At 39.7% G+C, this 25,242-nt stretch overlaps 2 protein-coding genes across 3 annotated transcripts; both read left to right on the plus strand.

Annotated features, from left to right (window-relative positions):
• The first annotated feature begins 2,337 nt into the window (after window positions 1-2,337).
• LOC131438751 (B9 domain-containing protein 2) lies at window positions 2,338-2,983 on the plus strand. The gene has a single exon (XM_058608989.1). The coding sequence runs from the start codon at window positions 2,450-2,452 to the stop codon at window positions 2,981-2,983; it is 534 nt and encodes a 177-aa protein (XP_058464972.1). The 5' UTR covers window positions 2,338-2,449.
• LOC131438750 (tectonic) lies at window positions 2,964-5,171 on the plus strand. Of its 2 annotated transcripts, none has more exons than XM_058608987.1 (4): window positions 2,964-3,335; window positions 3,394-3,582; window positions 3,643-3,799; window positions 3,866-5,171. In XM_058608987.1, exons 1-4 carry the CDS (start codon window positions 2,964-2,966, stop codon window positions 5,152-5,154), a joined length of 2,007 nt encoding a protein of 668 aa, XP_058464970.1. In that variant the 3' UTR covers window positions 5,155-5,171. The 2 variants fall into 2 exon arrangements, with proteins under 2 accessions (XP_058464970.1, XP_058464971.1); XM_058608988.1 differs by having other exon boundaries at window positions 3,643-3,784.
• Window positions 5,172-25,242: the final 20,071 nt, after the last annotated feature.

Genomic DNA, 25,242 nt, shown 5'->3' on the forward strand with positions numbered 1-25,242 from the left:
AAAACCTCGCTGCGTGACAACGTGACATCGCAAAAACTACGGATGAAAATCCTTTCTTTCTCGTGAAATACTCAAATTTTCACCGCACTAACACGATACAACGTGTTCACTCGTTGAGGGTTTCACCGGAAGTGTTAAAAAAATTTTTACAGAATGAGTAGAATCAAACCTCAAACCTTGTCGTTTCGACAGGATGAAGCCAAAAACAAATAACTTCGATGCTGCCTTGCCAGATAACTCATTTTGTCACATTCCAAACTGTCACGACAAAACCAAGAAATGGGCAAGGCCAACTAGTTTATTTGGTGAACCGAGCAAACTTGATCCATTTATATGGGACTTAGGGGTACTATTTAACCCGGGTTGGCGGTTCAATGCATAGGACGCTGGTCTTACAAGCCAGTTGTCGTATGTTCGAGCCCCGACCTGGAAGAATTCTTAGTGTCAGTAGGATCCATAGTAGGGTAACAGAGGTATTTTGGCCACTTCATATATTTTGGCCCACCTAACAAACTTTATCGATTTCATCGGATTTTATCGATGTTAAGTAACTCATGTTGCATCAATTTGAAGCTAATCACATTAAATTACCTATTGCGGAAGGAGTTTTCAAAGATATTACAACATTTGGTGGATATTTTTACAAAGTGGGCCAAAATAAAATCAATCCTGAAATGGGCCAAAATACCTCTGTTACCCTACTAGCCATGCAATGATTCTGTACGCTATATGAATCGGCTGCGAAATCTGTTGAAACAGAAAGCCCAAATTCCACAAAAGGAATGTAATGCCAGGACTTTGACTTTGACTAGGGGTACTATTTTGTAATTTTCTAAGAAGATCTGATCTGGCTGGCTATTTGCAGATGTAGTGAAATAGACGTTGCTTTCATCACACCCGGAACAACAAAACGGTGCGATTCACACGGGAGAGTGTCTTAAGAAGCATTTTTTTGTCTAAACAAGCACCAACTCTGCTTTTATCTGATCTAGCTTTCTGCCACGTGAACCGAGCCAACGGAGTCAATATTCTGTCAAAAGATGTAAACCCACAAGATTTACCGAAGGCAAAGTCAAAGTTTTGAAATTACATTCCTTTTGTGGAATTTAATGTTCCTGTTCCAACAGACTTCGCAGCCGATTCTTAGCGTACAGAAGAATCATTGTATGGCTAGTACTACGACCCTACTGACATTCCAGGGCGAACTTCACCGGAATTCCGCCCAATTTAAAAATTATTGGTAATTGTGCAGACCGAACTTTGTGAACATCCCTAAATTATGCAAATAGAGCTAGAATATAATAAAAATGGATAAAAACAACACTGATCTTTCCGACACATTGATCCTGCCTTTCAGGAACTCGTGCCGCTTCGACGCACGACTTCAGTCCATTGTTGGGTAACCATTCTACTCTCTGGCGTAAAATAATGCATCCGGCTAAACATGTACTCGAAATACACTTGCGTTTGTCGTTTTAGTCCTAAATAAGTATTTGCGAGATCCAGCGGTAGAATACCTTTCTCATCTGCAGAATCTTGCCCAACCATGACAAGCTCGTACACATTCGCCCTTATTCTGAATAACGTCGTATCGATTTTACGATCGTATTTCATTTGTATTCCTAATAACGCTAGCAAAATCAAAGGTAGCTAAGATTCGATCGAACCACATTCGATCGGAAAATCAATACGTTGTTATTCAGAATAAGGGTGATTCTCTTTCCGGTTATCCGGTACAATGTTGTGTATTCGCCCCCATTCTGCGCTTCGATCAAGTCGGAATATTTCGTTCGAATGTTGAAATTTGCATTCTGTAATTCAATCGAGTGATGCTTTTGTATGGAAAACTCGATCGAGATACACATCCAGATTCTGTATTTCGATCGAATACGAAAATTTTCATTCTGTATCTCGATCGAGTTGGAGTTTTCCATACAAAATTATCACTCGATCGAGTTACAGAATGAAAAATTTTACATTCGGCCGATACATTTCGACTCGATCGAAACACATAATAGGGGTGAAAAAATGCAATGCTTGCTGTTTGATCGAGATAATCTGACTCCAACAAAATGCAGAAGAGTGGTTATTGTCGTTTATTCAGAATAAAAAAAAACATTTCAAAGTTAGTGGATGGGGTAGACATTTTGTTTCGAAAATTACGGCATTAGGTGACTCTAACATTTTCTATTCATTGATAAATGTCAAAAAATTTGTCATTGATTTCCAACCCTTTAAATAATCAACGGAAAGCAAAATAGAAAAAAATTGAATCTTTCCACAACAAAACACCACGACCGCATTGTCATAGCAACCATTTGTTTGGTCAGCATTTGCCGTACGAGGTTGCGTGGGTTGTGGGAGAAATAACAAAATAAAGTAATGTTTTGTCGGAATCATAAAAATGATGTGAACTGTGTGAAACTTTCGAACGCTACCGACTGATTTCATGGCGGAACTATACATCCTAGGACAACTTTGCAAAGCATCTGACTACGACGAACCGAACCTGTTCTGCAAGTGGAGTATTCAGTTTGGATCCGGTTGGAAGGTAATCGAAGGCCACTCAGAAGGTCAGAGTTGTGCTAGCACGGCGAGGGTCGAACGGTGCTCCTATTTCAGTACCCCGTTGGACCTACATCTGGCCTGCCGGGGAATCCAAGGTTGGCCGAAGCTTCACGTCGAAGTGTTCGCGTTAAATTCTCTCAACCACTACTGGCCGGTCGGGTACGGTTTCGCGTATTTACCGAGCCAGCCGGGCACGCATCGGATTCGAATAGCGACCTGGAAAGTTTCATCGGCAAAGTTTTTCGACACGATCCGAGAGAAGTTTCATACCGGCGGTTTTACCGTAGCCAAAAGTGACATTGTGTTTTCCGGGTTCGAACGCTACAAGCTACTGACGAAATCAGCTGGCGTCGTGGAGTTCGAATTGATGTTAATGTTCAAGAATTTTGCCGAAAATGGGGTGGAATTACGTTAGAGTTATTATATTGCTAGTTCTAGTTGCCAGTGTTTCTAAGATTTCCTGTCATGATCGTCAAACTCAAAGCTTTGTAAAAATCGATGTGTCTAAGAACAATCCAAAGTCATCAAGCGAAACAACGGCCACAGTTCCTGGAAATGAGAGTACAAGTACTTCGACGGAGGGGGCGGTGGCAGTCAGCACTACAATTTTGTCGACTACTAGCCTAGAACAAACAACACATGTTCCAACGACCACGATTGCGCCCGTAAGTAGCAAACCTTCAACGGAAAAGCCACTCGATCCAACGAAGGAAGGTCGTGCAGTAAAGAATGTTCCAACTGGATACTATTGCAAATGTGACCTGAAGGTTAATTCTCTTTAAAATCTGTCAATTTTTAAAAATTAATATTTCAGTAACATTTCAGATCAATATTTGTGATGTTAACTGCTGCTGCGATATTGATTGTAGCGCCGAAATTCTGAAATCGTTTGACTGCAACGAAGAACCGTTGGATATGTTGGAGTACCAACACCAGGTGGGGCTGCAATCGTGTGATGTACAAGGCGGTTTGTTCTGTCTAGTCGGTGATCCTCCCCATGAGCAGGACCCCGCGGTGAAACTGCTAAAATCTACAATTTAATCTGTTTAATGTTGTTGAGTTTTTTTTTCACAGTTCTATGATTCCACTTTGAAGAACATCATGAAGAAACACCGATGGAAAGATGTTTTACCACTGACCGATTCAAAGGATGACTTCCAAGCAAGAACCTATCGTGTAAACGATCCTCTTCAGCTGTACAACGAAACAAGCGAAAGTATTGCCGTATTCAGTATGATTGTGCAATAAAAAACTTGTTTTCATTTAGTAATAATTTTCCCTAATTATTTTATTTCAGCCTTACCTTATTCGCTCACCAACTCAGACTGTCAAATCAAACAGCCGATTCGCTTTCTTCGTGATCAATCGACGGAATGTTTGCAATCTCCCGAAAGTCTGCAATTATTCACAATGGACTTTTTAGAACAACAAATTAGTGTGAAATATCTGAGAGTACCAAAGGTGCCAATTATGGAACATTGCATGGAGCAGGATTGTTTGAAAAGCCATATCAGATTCTGTAACTTGTCTGGGAAAAATTGTTCAAAGTCTAACAAAACGGATATCAACGGAGAAGATGGTGAATGGTACTGCCCACGACTTCAGATAACAATACTTCATAACTACACCAGTTTGGATGGAGTAGGGTTGAGTTTCTTTTGCGGACCATTGGAATTTTCTGACCAAGGCACGAGCTCTGTGTGGCACAAAATTGCGGTGAAGTTTGAACGGAAAGATGAACCCAAATTTTCCCGACAGCTCAGTGGCAATCTAGGATACCTGATAGGGAAACCTGTCATCGCATCAGCTGTTCGAATTCCCGAAAATGACACCGTAGAGGAAAGACGATCGAAGACGTACATGCTTAATTACTTCACTAACGAAACCCGAAAACCGGACGGTACGTTCCGTTTGAAGTTACCCAAAAGTAAACAGAATCGATGCGTTCTAGATGACGACACACATTACGATATTTTATTTGGAGAAAATTCATGGAATAGATGCCACCTTACACCGCAGTGGAATGTCTCAGCAGAGTCTAATATCACGAACGTTTGTTACCAACTGCAGGAAAATATTTTCCATTTTTTACTGAACAATATCTCGTCTCAAACGCAAGCCGAAAACTACGAGACTTTTAATCTATATCTATCCAAGTACGGTAACCCAATTAATGAATCATCGGAGTGGATTCAAGTGCGCCCTGTAAATGTGATCAATGACAAGTTGACAGCAAGTTGGTCGACCTCAGCAAACAGCAAACAGGAAATGGCTGCCTACTTCAGCTGCAACGGTATGGTGATTAATGTAAATTATCATTTCTACCACGCGAGGGTAACCGTGAGGAACGTTCCCCGTCAGCGGGTCCTGCGAGAAGCAGAAATTATTTTTGGACCACGTGTTGATCTGCAGTTTGCACTGGATGAAGTAATTCGGGTTCCAATCTATTCTCAAGTGCAATTTTTCGATTTGACTTCGAATAATAGTGACGGCGTCTGTGTTCGTATCGGTCAGATGATCTTAAAACTCGCACTGCTGTTGGGTTTATTGCTAGTCATTAACTGTAAGGTATACTTTGTATATTAGAGATAGAGGGTATGAATAAAATGAACTGATATGAAATAATCCTACAATTCTGTTTCTCATTTAATCATCATTTCATATTGTTACTAAAAATGTAAACAAAAATTATAAAATGTGGAACTCCAAAAACCGTGTTTCACATGAAGGATCCATCAAAGCAATAATTAGGCTCGTTGCCATTCACAAAGTGAATGAAAAGCATATCCAAAATTATACAACTGATTTTTCACATTCGAGAAAGAAAACAAAACAATTCCGAAGAACGGATTACGACTAGAGGCTAATAACATTAAACTTTGTCTGAACTCATACAATGTTCAATGGGCTTGTTTCGTTCGAGGCGTCAGTTTATGCATTGCACTCCGGTGCAAACATGAAAAGTGTTCTGCAAATAACTTTAGTGTTCTGCAAATAACTTTACGTCTGCTTAGCGATTTGTGTTGAACCACCAGGTGCCATTAGCACACGGAGAAGCCGCAGTTCACAAAATTACAATATTGTAATTGTTGTTTCACGCCCTGGTTGTTTCAACTAAAAGTTTGTTGATTTAACTAACATATCTGTAGATTTTGTCATAACCATCCAGGTAAACGAAATTGCTGTATTCGAATGCTGCCACATAGCGGAAAACAAAGACATCAATACGCAGAACAAAAATCCAAAATTTCTTAATGCCCTGTGAACATTTAGCTGATGAGTTCCCTCTTGGGCATTTTAATCTTTTGTTGCATTTCTATAGCATAAATCTATAAGCAGCTACTTCGTTGTTCAAGTAGTGAACGATTAGCAGCCTCCAAAGGACCAAAAGTATGAAATATTTATTGCAATAGGCGTCTTAAGTTCAAATAACCAAATAATTGGTTAAGGGGCAATTTACAATTTTAGGAAAACGGCCATTTTGGCAAAACGCAAAAGCAGTTTTCTTCGCTGTAGTTATACGGAAATCCGAAAGACAAATATCAGCTGGTTTGGAACAATTTCCTAAACAAACTGATGTTTTTTTCTTTAAAACTAATCAAGCAGTAACGGGCGAAACTGTTTTTGCGTTTTTCAACAATTGATGTTTTCCTGTGATTGTAAGTAGCACCTTAAAACAACGTTTATTTCGTTGGCAATATACATAAGTTTTTCTTCGCCGTGGCATCCACAATACATAGTACTTTAAACCTAATACATTTCGAATATCATATTAGTATGTTGGTATTCATTAGTTAATCTGTTTTTATCAAGCGATTTGGTATTACAAATTACATTAAATAAAATACATTTATTTTGTACATGATTTTATAACTATTTCAGGTTTGTTTGTATCTGCTCATCACTTTTATTCAATATAATATAGCTGGCTATTGGTTGAACTCATGGAAGAGAAGGGAGTCTAACATAAAATTTAAATTTTAACTCCTATGGACTTAATGAAATGATAAAGAAATTTCATGTAAGGAAGGTCACGATTTGCTGGGATTGTTGTATTGCTCAGTTGCACGAGTGACACCTCATTGAAACGATTATTTTTTCGCTTAGGGTGTATGTCATTGCTCAACTGTAACGTCTCATTACACGTTTGTGGTGCGTGTCGTTGCTGGATGTCATTCACCCTTATTCTGAATAACGACGTATTGATTTTTCGATCGAATGTGGTCCGATCGAATTATAGCTACCTTTGATTTTGCTAGCGTTATGGAGAATACAAATGAAATACGAGCGACAAAACGATACGACGTTATTCAGAATAAGGGCGATTGCTATACTGCCAGTACGATATATAAAAAATGACAATTTAGTTAATTCTTTACTCCGTTCGAATTGTATGATTCGATCGACTCTCGTTCAGGAACACTTGAAATTTCGAACACTAACCATCAAAGCTGTCAACACTACTAACACATTCTATATTATTTGTATTCACCCTAGAGTGACTATAATCAGAGTGGCGACAGCTGTTCGTTTGGAATGACAGCTCCCAGTTCCAAACGAGCAAACGACCTGTCAATTCAATGTAAAGCTAATGGAATGTTTTGAATTGTTGCCAGCATTACGGATGAGATGTCGTCACTCTGGTTATAGGCACTCTAATTCACCCTTATTCTGTATTTCTATCGAATTGGATTACTTCGATCCAGTGATGCTTTTGTTTGGAAAACTCGAGCTCGATCGAGTTACAGAATGCAAAAATTTCGCATTCGATCAAAATAATCCGATTCGAACGAAATTCAGAATCGGGGTGGATATCTTGATGCCCAATTGAATACTTACAATTAAAAAACAAATTCTTTTTTTTTTCATAAATACGTTTATTTCTTAAGGCAGTTTACATAAGTTTTTCTTCGCCGTAGCATCACTTTTACATAATATTCTTATCCTAATTTAATTCTAACATAGTCACAACGTTTTGAATTTATTAAAACATATTCTCTTATAGCTTAAATATCATCTTAGGTAACTCGTCATTAATTATGAAATCTACTCGGAAATATTATTTGAACCAAACGATTACCTTCTATAAATTATAAAATAAGCTGTTATTTTCAGACATTTTGTTAATAATTTCATAAACTGTTTCGAGTTTGTTTGTATCATTACATTATTTTTATTCTAATTTAGCTATTGGTTGAACTCATGGACGCAGCTGGGATCAGAACTAAGTCTTGAAAGGGGCCTTTATTAAATTGAAACTCCAGTTTTCTTTATGAAATGATAAATAAGTTTCATGTATGAAAGGTCACGACAAGCAAGAATGTCTCGAACTGGGATATTGGATAGTCTACCTTGGGTACGCAAAGAATTTATTAGTTGAGATCTGACATCACGATACTACACGCATGTCCAAACGACATGATCAATATCCCGATAACCTTCTCCGCAAGCACAATGATTAGTCTCGGAGAGCCCAATTCGAAGGAGATGTGCATCTAACGTGTAGTGATTGGACATGAGTCTGGACATCACACGAATGAAATCCCTACTCACATCCAGTCCCCTGAACCATGCCTTTGTCGATATTTTCGGAATAATTGAGTGCATCCACCGACCCAGATCATCTCTATCCCAAGAAGCTTGCCAGCTGGCAAGTGTTCTTTGGCGAGACGAGCTATAGAATTCGTTGAAAGCAATCGGTCGCTCATAAATTTCACCCTCAATAGCACCACGTTTGGCTAAACTATCGGCTCTTTCATTGCCAGGAATGGAGCAATGAGCCGGGACCCAGACTATAGTGATTAGATAATTATTGTTCAATATGTCGTTCAGGCACTGTTTTATTTTGCCCAGGAAAAACGGTTCAGTCTTGCCAGTCATGTTTGAGCGAATGGCTTCAATTGCACTCAGACTATCTGTGAAGAGGAAATAATGGTTTGGAGATAATGTGACGATTACACTCAAACTATAATGAACTGCTGCTAGCTCTGCTATATAAACAGATGCAGGTTCTTGAAGCCTAAATGAGGCCGAAACATTATTGTTGAACATACCAAACCCTATCGCTTCTTCAATTCGCGATCCGTCCGTGTAAAACATTTTCTCAGAGTCAATATGCCTGAACTTACTTGAAAATATTTTTGGGATTTCCGTCGAACGTAGATGATCCGGGATTCCACGCACTTCACGCTGCATGGATGTATCGAAAAATAAAGTTGAGTCAGGGACATTTAGGAGGCTGACATGGATAGGAATATATCTTGAAGGGTTGATTTCCTGTGACATATGGTTAAAATATACTGTCATGAATTTTGTTTGAGATCGAAGCTCGACTAGTCGTTCGAAATTATTAATTACCATGGGATTCAGCACCTCACATCTTATTAGCAGGCGTGATGAAAGCTCCCAAAATCGATCTTTTAATGGAAGAACTCCCGCCAGAACTTCAAGACTCATTGTATGTGTTGAATGCATGCAGCCTAAGGCAATTCGCAAACAACGGTACTGAATTCGCTCAAGTTTGATAATATGAGAGTTTGCAGCGGAACGAAAACAAACGCATCCATATTCCATCACTGAAAGTATCGTTGTTTGATACAATTTTATTAGATCTTGCGGATGAGCACCCCACCAAGATCCTGTTATTGTTCGAAGAAAATTTACTCTTTGTTGGCATTTCGTTATCAGATACCTAATGTGTCCTCCCCACTTGCATTTGGAATCAAACCACACCCCGAGGTATTTAAAAGTTAAAACCTGTTGGATCATTCTTCCCATCATATGGAGCTGAAGCTGCGCGGGATCATGCTTTCTTGAAAAGACGACTAACTCTGTTTTCTCCGCAGAGAATTCGATACCAAGATGAACAGCCCAAACGGACAAGTTATCTAAGGTATCTTGCAATGGTTTATGCAGATCAATAGCTTTGGTCCCAGTAACTGAAACCACGCCATCATCTGCCAATTGCCTTAGTGTACATGGGGTTACTAGACAGCTGTCAATGTCATTCACGTAAAAATTATAGAGGAGCGGACTGAGGCATGAGCCTTGCGGGAGACCCATGTAGCTAATTCTGAATGTTGCCAAATCGCCATGTGAAAAATACATGCACTTCTCTGACAAAAGGTTGTGCAAATAATTATTTATAACCGCTGGAAGTCCATTTTGGTGGAGCTTGTCTGAAAGAACATCAATGGAAACTGAATCAAATGCTCCTTTAATGTCTAAAAATACAGATGCCATTTGTTGCTTTTGAGCGAAGGCAATTTGGATGTCAGACGAAAGTAATGCAAGGCAATCATTCGTCCCTTTATTTCTACGGAAGCCAAACTGAGTATCTGACAACAAACCGTTCGTCTCGACCCAAGTGTCGAGACGTCGTAGAATAATTTTTTCGAACAATTTTCTGGTGCAGGACAACATCGCAATGGGTCTATATGAGTTGTGATTGGAAGCTGGTTTCCCCGGTTTTTGAATGGCGATAACTTTCACTTGTCTCCAGTCAGGTGGAACAATATTTTGCTCAAGAAACTTGTTGAACAATTCCAACAAACGTCTTTTTGCGAGGTTGGGCAGATTCTTCACCAAGTTGAATTTAATTCTGTTCAACCCTGGAGCGTTATTGTTACAAGACAAGAGTGCTATAGAAAATTCCATCATTGAAAATGGGTTATTAATAAAACCATTATTTGGAGGAGATTCCCGTATAATGCTCTGCGTAGGAACAGAATCTGGGCAAACTTTCCTAGCAAAGTCAAATATCCATCGGTTCGAGTATTCATCACTCTCATTGCCCACGTTACGATTCCTCATTCGTCTGGCCGTGTTCCAAAGAGTGCTCATTGAGGTTTCTCTTGACAAACCTTCGACAAAATTTCTCCAATAGCTACATTTTTTGGCTCGAAGTATGCTGTTGTACTTGGTTTCTAAAACCATAAGTTTTTCAAAATTCTGAGGAGTTCCTCCTCCCCGTTTTAGAAACGTCTTGCAAGCATTTTGTTTTGCGAGTTTAGCCTCTGAGCACTCTTTGTCCCACCAGGGGTTGGGAGGCCTTCTGTTAGTCGTTGGCCTAGGAAAGCGTTTAGTTTGGGATTGTTCTGCTGCCTCCAGAATCGAACAAATGAGGAAGTCATATTCTTCAAGTGGAGGGAGCTCTTCCATTGAATTCAAAATACTAGAGATACTACTTTGGTATTTAATCCAGTCGATATTTTTTGTCAAATCATATGGAATACTAGCTGAAGTAGCAATGCAATTGCTACTGCTAATTGAGATGATGATTGGTAAATGATCGCTACCGTGTAAATCAGGCAGTATTTTCCAGGTGCAATCTAGTCGAATTGATGTTGAGCAAAGAGATAGATCTAATGCACTTGGGCGTGCCGGAGGTCTTGGGATCCGTGTCATGCTACCCATATTTAATACCGTCATGCTAAAATTGTCACAAATGTTTTGTATTAAAGATGATCTGCTATCATTGTAAACGGAACCCCACATAATACCGTGCGAATTTAAATCCCCCAGAATCAATCGTGGTGCAGGAAGGGCTTCAACCATTTCATTAAGCTGTTGCTGTCCAACTTGTGCTTTTGGAGGAATATAAACCGAAGCTATGCAAATATCTTTGCCTTTAATGTTTATTTGGCAAGCAACAACTTCTATACTAGAAGTTGAAGGGATGTTTAATCTATAAAAGGAACAGCATTTCTTAATTCCCAAAAGCACTCCACCATACGGAGAGTCTCTATCGAGACGTATAATGTTAAAATCATTAAAATTTAAAGCTATGTTTGAAGTAAGCCATGTTTCGCATAAAGCAAATACATCACATATTTGACTATGCAATAATATTTTAAATGAATCAAGTTTTGGCATGATGCTTCGACAATTCCACTGCAGGACAGTGATTGTATCATTTGCGACGGGTGATAAATTATCCATCAAAAGATACAAAACCTGAGACAATTGGCCATTGAGCTGATAACTGCTTCAAAAAATTTCTAGCTATTGGAAGGAATGCCATTATGAGGGTCTTTAAGGGTTCAGATATATTGAATGCTGAGAAAATCCATTCAACAATTTCCGAAAACTTCAGTAATCCTGTTGGTGGCTGTGAAATAGAGCCCACAGGATTATTACCTTTTTCTGTGCTAGATCCTGGATTGGTTTGTGAATTTGACAAACCAGGAGGCACAGTCTTTGGTTTTGACTTTTTTTGTTTAACACGGGGATCTTTTTTTGAAGATGAAATTTTAGGTGTCTTTTTTGGTAATTTGGAAGAAGACTTCTTTCTCTTAACTGACCCTTGGGTAGTGATAAACGAATTACCTTCACTATTTTCGTCAGAGTCAGAGTCCTCTGGTTCCTCTAGATTTGAAAACCCGTTTTCGGTTTCCAAAGGGGGGACATCAATGACCGTTTTAAGCATTTCTGCATATGTGCGCTTAGACCGTGCTTTTAAAGAAAGCTTAATTTTGTCTTTGTGTACTTTAAATGCAGTGCATACTGAAATATCCTCATGAGGACTTTCTCCACAATAAATACATTTTTCAATTTCCTTTTTGCAATCATTATCTTTATGAGGCCCTTCACACTTAATACATTTTGGTTTATTACTACAGTAAGTAGCTGTGTGGCCGAATTTTTTGCAGTTCGTACAATTCATTACATTTGGAACAAAAAGCCGAACAGGGAGGCGAATTTTATCGACATAGACATGGGACGGCAACGCAGACCCGGCAAATGTCACTCGAAACGAGTCTGATGGGCGATAAACTTTCTTTCCCTCTTCATGAACTACTGAGTACAGTTGTTTGCACTCCAGTATTTTCACACCCTCAAGCATAGAGTTCTTGAAACGACCAACACCATGCTTGAGTAAATCATCTACCGAAAGACTCGCTTCGGTAACAACACCGTCAATTTCGACATCTTTGGAGGGTATGTAAACTTTATACTCTTTAATGAAATGTTCCGAAGAGACAATATCATTCGCGTGTTTCAAATTATTTACCACAACACGAATTTTATCGTTATTTACTTTTATGATCTCTTTGATTGAAGAGTATCGTGATGTCAAACCTTTATTAATTTGTAAAATGTTTAATGGCTTTGATATACGTCTAAAAAAGACTATCCAAGGCCCAGAAGAGCTCTCCTGATATTAACAAATTCTTTGTTTGCTTTCAATTGCTGATGGTTCAGTAATTCATAAATTTCACTTCGTTGCTTTTGCCGAACATTCAGTAAAGATTTTGCCTAAAAGACAGTTGTCAAATTTGAGATTACCGAGACTTCGTAATTATGTCTTTTGCCGAGTTGATTACCGAGTACTCGGCGGTGCAAATCTCGACAATTAGTTTGCCGATATTCAGTGAAAAAAAGTCTGTATGATCTTCGAACTCTATCCACAACTCAATTTTAATCTCAAACGAAGTTAAAACTATTGAAATCCGTTTAATCATATTCGAAAAAATTGAGCGGTAATGAGATTAGTCGTTCACGTCACGGATAGGCCTTAAAGTGCAATTCATGTGAGAGTCGCGTTTTGAAGTGAGAAATACAAGAGTTTATACTCATGTATAGGGGCCTGTAATATTGCAAGCTCCTCTATTTATTTAATTATAACCGTAGAGAATTTCCGATTTTGAGTTGATGTTCATGCCTATTCATCCGAACTTGCTCACTACCAACAGCGAAGATAATGAAGCGGCTAGACTACTTGGCACTTGAAACTGAGCAAGCGAAACTCCAAATGACTAGGCACGATTATTTAATTGACGATGAATTCTGGGAGCTTCACTTTAGTAAGGCAACAAAAGTCAAATAAATGAGAAGGAATATACTGACAGTCAGTGGCTATAAATTTAAAGTAAACCAAAAGAAACTGTCATTTGCACTTGGGACTTTTTCTTATGTTCATCGAGAAATAACACTTGTCGTCAGAGAATATTACCTGTTGAAGCTGTAATTGGCCTCAATCCATCAGACGATTCATTTTTCTATTCGCTCTAATGCTTGATATAAAAATGGTATCAATTTCAGTACAGTAGACAGTAAAATACAAATCTACAAACCTGGCATCTGCGGTTCTGACGTTTCTCAATGTTTCGATATTCTGCAAGGATTCCGTCGCATGCTAAGCCCTGTTGAAAACCACAATATTTCCATCGCAAGTGGAATGCTCACACATTCATTGACATCACTTTCAATCGTTTACTTCAATGTTTCAATATGAATTCAAAGCACTTTTAAAATGGATTTCTGAGTGTTTTCTCTTTTCTCTATTGCATATAAATGAACAAGTAACCAGGCTTATGAAATTAACAGAGTTTTTGCTATAAAACACTATTAGATATTTATAAATTTCAGATATTTTTGAAAACGGTAAAAATAAATGCAGTAATAGAATTGTCCAGAACTCGTCGAGCATGTTCCGAAAAGTTCTAGAAACATAATTTATGACCGGTTTAAGGGGCATTTTACAATCTCAGGAAAACAGCCATTTGTTGAAAAACACAAAAACAGTTTTCTCCGCTGCAGTTGAGAGTTATCTAGTAATAGCGAATAAAACTACTTTTGTTTAGAACCTCAAAATCAAAATCTGAAAATTGGAACAAAAATATTGAAAAAAATTAAAAAGTTCCGTTCCGTGCCGGGCCACTTCCGTGTACGGACGGTAATATTCTTTCGCACGGCTAGCGACATCTAATTGTTAAACCGGTAAACTTCAACCAATACTGCTGTAAAATTTTATTGCATTCTTGTTGCAGTTTAAAATTGGAAAATACTTCTAACGAGAATTGTTTTTGCAACGTTGCGTTTTTCAGATCTTCTATTCCTTCTATTCGTAAGACCAGAGCTAATAAAAGTCATTTTCATTGACTAAGAAATAGACGAAAATGACAAGAAATTACTGTCACTCTCAGCTTCGCTTGCAAACTATGAGAACGAAATCCATGTCCAGTCAATGACAAAAGCGGGACAGTAGTTTTAAAATTGTGTTTTTTTCTTTTATTTGCTCTTCCGGTCATTTGCAGTTTTCAGTGAAAATCCCATAGTATGCAGTGTCGATATTCAACCGAAGCTGTGAGAATTGAAAACGACAGAAAAAGGTTTCACAATAACTTTTACCTATTGGTGCTCGAATTTGTAGTAGTTTTAATTTCCAAAAAAGTTCTGGGATGTAATTACTTCGATTTGTCATATTTTGGTCACTTTTTATAGCCAAGCGTGACAGATTTACAATACGTCGATGAAAGAATGAGAATTGAAATTCTGCTGATGCTTCCTGAAGACGTTAGTTTGATTTCATCTTGTCATAGAGGCAAGAGTGACGTTGGCCATTATTCTCTCTCATTTTTTCGATGAGAAACCCAAAATGCTCTGTCTCTCTTCGTTTGTTCTCGTGTCGGTCATTTACGACAGTAAAACATTGAAAATGAGTCAAGATAGCTGGTACGATGTCCGATGCTTTCGTGACGTTGAATGGATTGCAGCAGAGCGACGCGCTCTCAATTTTTTTCCAAAATAGCGCTCGAAGGTGCCATACAAAGATCCGGCGTGCAGAGAAACGGAACCACCATCAATAAGTCTCACATGCTTCTTGGTTTTGCGGACGACATTGACATTATTGGTGTGGATCGTAGAGCTGTGGAAGAGACTTTTGTGCGTTCAAGAAAGAAGCTGCGAGAATGGGGTTGACGATAAGCTCTACCAAGACTATGTACATAGTGGCTGGTAGAAACCGAGGCATCCCAAATGGCGTAAGATCCGAAGTGGAGTTTGGTGGGGTACTATACAAGGTTGATGAAGAGTTCATATATCTTGGAACACTAGTGACATGCGATAATGATTTTTTTTTTCATAAATACGTTTATTTCATAGGCAATATACATAAGTTTTTCTTCGCCGTGGCATCCACAATACATAGTAGTTTAAACCTAATACATTTCGAATATCATATTAGTATGTTGGTACTCATTAGTTAATCTAAACACTGTTTTTATCAAGCGAGTTGCTATTTTAATTACATTAAATAAAATACATTTATTTTGTACATGATCTTATAACTATTTCAGGATTGTTTGTATCAGTTCACCACTTATATTCAATATCCTATAGTTGGCTATTGGTTGAACTCATGGAAGAGAAAACAGTTTAACATAAAATAAAATTTAAATTGGAACTCCAATGGATTTAATGAAATGATAAAGAAGTTTCATGTATGGAAGGTCACGACAAGCAAGAATGTCGCGAACTGGGACATTGGATAGTCTACCTTGGGTACGCAAGGAATTTATTAGTTGAGATCTGACATCACGAAACTCCACGCATGTCCAAACAACATGGTCAATATCGCGGTAACCTTCGCCGCAAGCACAATGATTAGTCTCGGAAAGTCCAATTCGAAGGAGATGTGCATCTAACGTGTAGTGATTGGACATGAGTCTGGACATCACACGAATGAAATCTCTACTCACATCCAGTCCCCTGAACCATGCCTTTGTCGATATTTTAGGAATAATTGAGTGCATCCACCGACCCAGATCATCTTTATCCCAAGAAGCTTGCCAGCTGGCAAGTGTTCTTTGGCGAGACGCGCTATAGAATTCGTTGAAAGCAATCGGTCTCTCATAAATTTCACCCTCAATAGCACCACGTTTGGCTAAAATATCGGCTCTTTCATTGCCTGGAATGGAGCAATGAGCCGGAACCCAAACTATTGTGATTAGATAATTATTATTCAATATGTCGTTCAGACACTGTTTTATTTTACCCAAGAAAAACGGTTCATTTTTGCCAGCAGCGTTTGAGCGAATGGCTTCAATTGCACTCAGACTATCTGTGAAGAGGAAATAATGGTTTGGAGATAATGTGACGATTACATTCAAGCTATAATGAACTGCTGCTAACTCTGCTATATAAACAGATGCAGGTTCTTGAAGCTTGAATGAGGCCGAAACATTATTGTTGAACATACCAAACCCTGTCGCTTCTTCCATTCGCGATCCGTCCGTGTAAAACATTTTCTCAGAGTTAATATGCCTGAACTTACTTGAAAATATTTTTGGGATTTCCATAGAGCGTAGGTGGTCCGGGATTCCACGCACTTCGCGCTGCATGGATGTGTCGAAAAATAAAGTTGAGTCAGGTACATTTAGGAGGCTGACACGGATAGGAATATATCTTGAAGGGTTGATTTCCTGTGACATATGGTTAAAATATACTGTCATGAATTTTGTTTGAGATCGAAGCTCGACTAGTCGTTCGAAATTATTAATTACCATGGGATTCAGCACATCACATCTTATTAGCAGGCGTGATGAAAGCTCCCAAAATCGATCTTTTAATGGAAGAACTCCCGCCAGAACTTCAAGACTCATTGTATGTGTCGAATGCATGCAGCCTAAAGCAATTCGCAAACAACGGTACTGAATTCGCTCAAGTTTGATAATATGAGAATTTGCAGCGGAACGAAAACAAACGCATCCATATTCCATCACTGAAAGTATCGTTGTCTGATACAATTTTATTAGATCTTGCGGATGAGCACCCCACCAAGACCCTGTTATTGTTCGAAGAAAATTTACTCTTTGTTGGCATTTCGTTATCAGATACCTAATGTGTCCTCCCCACGTGCATTTGGAATCAAACCACACCCCGAGGTATTTGAAAGTCAAAACCTGTTCGATTATTCTTCCCATCATATGAAGCTGAAGTTGCGCGGGATCATGCTTTTTTGAAAAGACGACCAGCTCTGTTTTCTCCGCAGAGAATTCGATACCAAGATGAACAGCCCAAACGGACAATTTATCTAAGGTATCTTGCAATGGTTTTTGCAGATCAATAGCTTTGGATCCAGTAACTGAAACCACGCCATCATCTGCCAATTGTCTTAGTGTACATGGGGTTACTAGACAGCTGTCAATGTCATTCACGTAAAAATTATAGAGGAGCGGACTGAGGCATGAGCCTTGCGGGAGACCCATGTAGCTAATTCTGATTGTTGCCAAATCGCCATGTGAAAAATGCATGCGTTTCTCTGACAAAAGGTTGTGCAAATAATTATTTATAACCGCTGGGAGTCCATGTTGGTGGAGCTTGTCTGAAAGAACATCAATGGAAACTGAATCAAATGCTCCTTTAATGTCTAAAAATACAGATGCCATTTGTTGCTTTTGAGCGAAGGCAATTTGGATGTCAGACGAAAGTAATGCAAGGCAATCATTCGTCCCTTTATTTCTACGGAAGCCAAACTGAGTATCTGACAACAAACCGTTCGTCTCGACCCAAGTGTCGAGACGTCGTAGAATAATTTTTTCGAACAATTTTCTGATGCAGGACAACATCGCAATGGGTCTATATGAGTTGTGATTGGAAGCTGGTTTCCCCGGCTTTTGAATGGCGATAACTTTCACTTGTCTCCAGTCAGGTGGAACAATATTTTGCTCAAGAAACTTGTTGAACAATTCCAACAAACGTCTTTTTGCGAGGTCGGGCAGATTCTTCACCAAGTTGAATTTAATTCTGTCCAATCCAGGAGCGTTATTGTTACAAGACATGAGTGCTATGGAAAATTCCATCATTGAAAAGGGGCTATCAATGGAATCATCATTTGAAGAAGACTCCCTAACAATGCTATGCGTAGGAACGGAATCTGGACAAACTTTCCTCGCAAAATCAAATATCCATCGATTCGAGTACTCCTCACTCTCATTTCCTACGTTACGATTCCTCATTCGTCTGGCCGTATTCCAAAGAGTGCTCATTGAGGTTTCTCTTGACAAACCTTCCACAAAATGTCTCCAATAGCTGCATTTCTTAACCCGAAGTATGTTCTTGTACTTGGTTTCTAAAACCAAGAATTTTTCAAAATTCTGAGGAGTTCCTCCTCCTCGTTTTAAAAACGTCTTGAAAGCATTTTGTTTCGCGTGTTTAGCATCTGAGCACTCTTTGTCCCACCAAGGATTTGGAGGTCTTCTGTTAGACGATGGACCAAGAAATCGTTTGGTTTGGGCTTGTTCTGCGGCCTCCAGAATCGAACAAACGAGGAAGTCATATTCTTCAAGTGGGGGAAGCTCTTCCATTGAAGTTAAGACACTTGAAATATTACTTTGGTATTTAATCCAGTCAATATTTTTTGTCAAATCATATGGAATATTAACTGAATTAGCAATGCCTTTGTTACTGCTAATTGAGATGATGATTGGTAAATGATCGCTACCATGTAAATCAGGAAATACTTTCCAGGTGCAATCTAGTCGAATTGAAGTCGAACAAAGAGATAAATCTAATGCACTTGGACGTGCAGGAGGTCTTGGGATCCGTGTCATGCTACCCATATTTAGTACCGTCATGCTAAAATTGTCGCAAATATTATATATTAGAGATGATCTGCTATCATTGTAAACGGAACCCCACATCATTCCGTGCGAATTGAAATCTCCTAAAATCAAACGTGGAGCAGGAAGGGCTTCGACAATTTCATTAAGCTGTCGTTGTCCAACTTGAGCTCTTGGAGGAATATATACCGAAGCAATGCAAATGTCCTTTCCTTTAATGTTTATTTGACAAGCAACAACTTCTATACTAGAAGTCGAAGGAATGTTTAATCTATAAAAGGAATAACATTTCTTAATTCCTAAAAGCACTCCACCATACGGGGAGTCTCTGTCGAGACGTATAATGTTAAAGTCATTAAAATTTAAGGCTATGTTTGATGTAAGCCATGTTTCGCACAAAGCAAATACATCACATTTTTGACTATGCAACAAAACTTTAAATGAATCAAGTTTTGGCATGATGCTTCGACAATTCCACTGCAGGACAGTGATTGAATCATTTGCGGCGGATGATAAATTATCCATCAAATGATACAAAACCTGAAAGAGCTGGCCATTGAGCTGATAACTGTTTCAAAAAAGTTCTAGCTATTGGAAGGAATGCTGTTATGATGGTCTTTAGAGGTTCAGAAATATTGAATGCAGCGAAAATCCATTCTACAATTTCCGAAAATTTCAGTAATCCTGTTGGTGAATGTGAAATGGAGCCCACTGGATTATTGTCTTTTCTTGAGCTAGTTCCTGGATTGGTTTGTGAATTTGACAAACCAGGAGGCACAGTTTTTGGTTTTAAATTTGGCTTTTTAGCTTTAACACGGGGATCTTTTTTTGAAGGTATAATTTTAGGTGTCTTTTTTGGTATTTTGTGGTTTGTTAATCTCCTCTTAACAGACCCTTGAGGAGTGACAAACGAGGTATCTTCACTATTTCCGTCAGAGTCAGATTCCTCTGGCTCCGCAAGATTTGAAAAACCGTTTTCGGTTTCCAAAGGGGAGACATGTATGACCGTTTTGAGCATTTCTGCATATGTGCGCTTAGACCGTGCTTTTAAAGAAAGCTTCATTTTGTCTTTACGCAGCTTAAATGCAGCGCACACTGAAAGATCATCATGAGGGCTTTCCCCACAATAAACACATTTTTCAACATCTTTATCGCAAAGATTATCCTTATGAGGCCCTTGACATTTGATACATTTGGACTTATTACTACAGTAAGTAGCTGTATGTCCGAATTTTTTACAGTTCGTGCAATTCATAACATGCGGTACGAAAAGCCGAACAGGAAGACGAATTTTATCGATATAGACATGGCTAGGCAATGCAGATCCGGCAAATGTTACGCGAAACGAATCTGAGGGACGATAAGACTTTTTTCCATCGACAATAGATGCTGAGTACAATTGTTTGCACTCGAGTATCTTAACTCCCTCAAGCATGGAGTTTTTAAAACGGCCAACTCCATTTTTAAGTAAATCATCTGCTGTCAGACTTGCTTCAGTCACAACACCGTCAATTTCTACCTCCTTCGATGGAATGTAAACTCGATATTCAATAGCAAATAATTTACAGGATGCGATAATGATATTAGCCGCGAGGTAAAAAGGCGTGTTGCAGCTGCTAATAGGGCTTTCTACTTTGAGAGAAAAATCCTGCGCTCAATACTCGGCGATAAAGAAGAGAATAGAGAATGGCGCAGATTCATGAATCATGAGCTGTACCAAGTATACAAAGATCATTCGTAACCGAATGTTCGAAGTGAGCACACGCGTTTTTTTAACAATCGACATCGGTAAGACGAAGGTGCCTATCACAGCAGAGGCTGTAGTATAGGCATTAAATAAAAGTGATAAAAAGTAGCATCCCCGCAAGTGAGTTCTGTCTGTGCACCGGTTTTGTATCGGTATCGACAGTAGACGCTATTGTGCTATCCTCGGGCAGCAGTTATTTCTATTGTTTGCTACCCGCATCGCAGCAGCCAAATCCTGAATCAAGGTCACACTGAAGCACAACGAAGGAGTGAAGGAGCAACTCACCTAACAGCTTACCGTGACATACTGTTAAGTATTTTCTCAAACTTTTTCTTTCAAATTTTACTATTCATATATTTTCTTTTCATTTTATTTCTTTCTTTCTCATTTCAAGTGCGGGAGACTTCTTTACTCCCGCACTTTAAATATGAATATTGATGACAGTGGGGGTGTCTCGGAGGAGGGCGAAGCTGAACGAATGAACGAAGAACATTTAGAGGCTGAGTTTGCTTCCGAGATGCCATCTACCCCTCCTATACCATCTCCCCCTCCGATACCATCTCCCTCTCCAATGCCATCTCCCTCTCCGATGCCTCCATCTCCCTCTAAGATATTGCCTGCTCGCCAAAAAGTTTACCAAGACGATGGCTCGGGGGGTCCGTGGGTGGTATACTTCCGGCCCAAATTAAAGTCTCTCAGAGTTTTAAATATTGCTCGGGACCTGGAAAAACATTTCTCGGCAATAAAAACAATAGATAAGGTTTCGCCAAACAAGTTACGCGTTGTTGTGTCCGACCTGAAGCAAGCAAACGAGATTGCTACCAGCGAGTTGTTCACGAAGGAGTACCGCGTGTACGTCCCGTCTCATGTGGTGGAGATCGACGGTGTGGTCCGTGACGAAAGTCTGACAATCGAAGATCTGATGAAGGACGGGGTAGGCCGTTTCAAAAACCCCGACCTTCAACCAGTGAAAATTTTGGAGTGCAAGCAATTGCACTCCAAATCGATAGATGGTAAATTTTACCAATCGGACTCATTTCGCGTGACTTTTGCCGGATCTGCACTTCCAAATTATTTGGTAGTGAGTGGAGTTCGTCTACCTGTTCGGCTGTATGTACCGCGGGTAATGCATTGTACAAGCTGCAAACAGCTAGGTCATACGGCAACCTATTGTTGCAACAAACTGCGATGCGGCAAATGCGGAGAGGCCCATGAGGACGATCTCTGCAGAAGAGCAGTGGAAAAGTGTTGCTACTGCGGGGAGAATCCTCATGATCTTTCGGTGTGCCCTACGTACATACAGCGTGCGGAGAAATTGAAGCGATCCGTGAAAGAACGTTCCAAACGTTCTTATGCGGAAATCTTAAAAAGAACCACTCCATCGACCCCTGAGAACTCGTTTGCAATCTTGCCAGTTGAAGAGGATACCTCTGACGACCCAGGCGAAGGACCTTCCTACACACAGGTTGAAGGAAGCAGGAAAAGACAAAATCTGGCTTCTCCCAAGCTTCCTCGTAAAGGCCTCAGACTGTCCTCTTCGTCACAAAAGAACCAAACGGAAACAAAAAGTGCTGACTCAAAACCGAAGCAAACACCTCCTGGGTTCAAAAAACTTAGGGATGATAAGGAGTACCCAGCACTTCCTGGAGCATCAAAAAACCCGAATGACCCCAAAGCACAACCAGAAAATCCAACAAACGCTGGATTATTGAAATTTTCTGATATCGTGGACTGGATATTAACAGCCTTCAATATTACTGATCCTCTGAAAAGCTTCCTAACTGCTCTACTGCCAACAGTAAGGACATTTTTAAAACAGTTGACTGAACAATGGCCCCTCCTTGCAGCGATCGTATCTTTTGATGGATAATTTACCACTGAGAATCGAAGATATGATCATTGTGCTTCAGTGGAATTGCAGAAGTATCATCCCAAAACTTGATTCTTTCAAACACTTAATACATACTCATAATTGCGATGTATTCTCTTTGAGTGAAACTTGGCTTACTTCTAACATCAACCTCGACTTCCATAATTTTAACATAATCCGCCTGGACCGAGAAGACTCTTATGGAGGGGTACTTTTAGGGATTAAAAAGTGCTATTCATTTTATCGTATTAACCTCCCCTCGACACCGGGAATTGAAGTTGTTGCTTGCCAAATTAATATTAAAGGCAAAGATCTATGTATAGCTTCTATCTACATTCCTCCCAGAGTCTCGATAGGGCATCGTCGGCTTGCAGACATCATAGAACTTCTTCCTTCACCGCGGCTGGTTTTAGGGGACTTTAACTCGCATGGTACAGGATGGGGCTGCTTATATGATGATAATCGTTCTTCGTTAATCCAAGATCTGTGTGACAACTTCAATTTGACAATTCTAAACACGGGAGAAATGACACGGAACCCTAGACCGCCAGCACAACCAAGTGCGCTGGATTTATCCCTTTGCTCGACTTCGCTACAGTTAGATTGCAAGTGGAAGGTAATCTGTGATCCTCACGGTAGCGATCACTTGCCGATCATAGTTTCTATCACCAACCGTGGAAGACCATCGGAAACAATCAATGTTTCGTACGATTTCACACGAAACATTGATTGGAAACGTTACGCGAGCTCGATATCTGAGAAACTAGAAACATCACAGGAGCTTCCTCCGGAGGAAGAGTATACATTTTTGGCTGGCTTGATTCTTGACACCGCAATTCAAGCTCAGACGAAACGAGTACCTAGCGCGCAAACTAGTATGCGTTCTCCCAACCCATGGTGGGACAAAGAGTGCTCAGAGCTGAAAACGAAAAAAGCTTCAGCCTTCATCTCGTTTAGAAGGAACGGAACTCCAGATAATTATCGGAAATACGCGGCGTTAGAATTTCAAATGAAAAGTCTGATTAAAGCTAAGAAACGCGGTTACTGGCGAAGGTTTGTTGATGGATTAACGAGAGAAACAGCAATGAGCACTCTTTGGAATACGGCCCGTCGCATGCGCAATCGAAATCACGCGAACGAAAGCGAGGAATATTCTAACCGCTGGATATTTGATTTCGCTAAGAAAGTATGTCCTCATTCTGTTCCGGAACAGAAGATATCCCGCGTCGCGACATTGAATACAAACGAAACACCGTTTTCGATGGTAGAGTTCTCACTTGCGCTCTTGTCGTGTAACAATAGAGCCCCGGGGTTAGACAGAATTAAATTCAACTTGTTGAAAAATCTGCCCGACTCTGCCAAAAGGCGCTTGTTGAATTTATTCAACAAGTTCCTCGAGGGTAATATTGTACCACACGAATGGAGAGAAGTGAGAGTTATTACTATTCAAAAACCTGGAAAACCAGCCTCCGATCACAATTCGTATCGGCCGATTGCTATGCTTTCCTGTATTCGGAAATTGTTGGAGAAAATGATTCTCTTCCGTCTAGACAATTGGGTCGAAACAAATGGATTGCTTTCAGGTACACAATTTGGGTTCCGCAGGGGCAAAGGAACGAACGATTGTCTAGCGTTGCTCTCAACAGAAATTCAAATGGCATTTGCTCGTAAAGAACAAATGGCATCAGTTTTCCTCGACATCAAGGGGGCATTCGATTCAGTTTCCATTAACGTTCTATCTGAGAAGTTGCATCAGCATGGTCTTTCACCAGTTTTGAACAACTTTTTATATAATCTATTGTCCGAGAAACACATGCATTTTGAGCATGGTGATTTGACGACAAAGCGATTCAGTTACATGGGTCTTCCTCAGGGCTCATGCTTAAGCCCCCTTTTATACAACTTTTACGTAAATAACATTGATGAATGTATCAACACATCTTGCACGCTAAGACAACTTGCCGACGACAGTGTTGTGTCTATTATAGGACCCAAAGCTGCCGATCTCCAAGGACCATTGCAAGATACCCTCGACAACTTGTCGACATGGGCTTTTCAAATGGGTATCGAGTTCTCTACGGAGAAAACTGAGCTGGTTGTATTTTCAAGGAAACGAGAACCTGCGCAACTACAGCTTCAACTAGGGGGTGAAACCATAGCTCAGGTTTTCACATTTAAATATCTCGGGGTCTGGTTCGATTCCAAAGGTACCTGGGGATGTCACATTAGGTATTTGAAACGAAAATGCCTACAGAGAATCAATTTCCTTCGTACAATAACCGGAACTTGGTGGGGCTCTCACCCAGGAGACCTGATCAGGTTGTACAAAACGACGATATTGTCAGTAATGGAATATGGATGTTTCTGTTTCCGCTCCGCTACGAATATTCATTTCATTAAACTGGAAAGAATTCAGTATCGTTGTTTACGTATTGCCTTGGGTTGCATGCAATCAACCCATACGATGAGTCTTGAAGTGCTGGCGGGCGTCTTACCGTTGAAAAACAGGTTCTGGGATCTCTCATATCGACTGCTAATCCGATGCGACATTTTGAATCCGATGGTGATAGTAAACTTTGAAAAGCTCGTCGAGCTTAATTCACAAACCCGTTTTATGTCCTTATATTTTGACTACATGCCTCAGAATATAAATCCTTCTTCGTTTGTTCCCAATCGTGTTCATTTTGTGGATACTTCTAATTCTACTGTGGTTT

This window comes from Malaya genurostris, chromosome 3 (assembly GCF_030247185.1).
Source record: "Malaya genurostris strain Urasoe2022 chromosome 3, Malgen_1.1, whole genome shotgun sequence".
In the NCBI taxonomy this organism is placed as follows: Eukaryota; Metazoa; Arthropoda; class Insecta; order Diptera; family Culicidae; genus Malaya; species Malaya genurostris.

Excerpts from the sequence above, each read along its gene's own strand:
- LOC131438751 (XM_058608989.1), top strand. The coding sequence starts at position 2,450 with ATGGCGGAACTATACATCCTAGGACAACTTTGCAAAGCATCTGACTAC.
- LOC131438750 (XM_058608987.1), top strand. The coding sequence starts at position 2,964 with ATGGGGTGGAATTACGTTAGAGTTATTATATTGCTAGTTCTAGTTGCC. Across the intron at positions 3,336-3,393 it reads ATTGCAAATGTGACCTGAAG|ATCAATATTTGTGATGTTAA; the intron begins GTTAATTCTCTT and ends GTAACATTTCAG. Across the intron at positions 3,583-3,642 it reads CCCATGAGCAGGACCCCGCG|TTCTATGATTCCACTTTGAA; the intron begins GTGAAACTGCTA and ends TTTTTTTCACAG.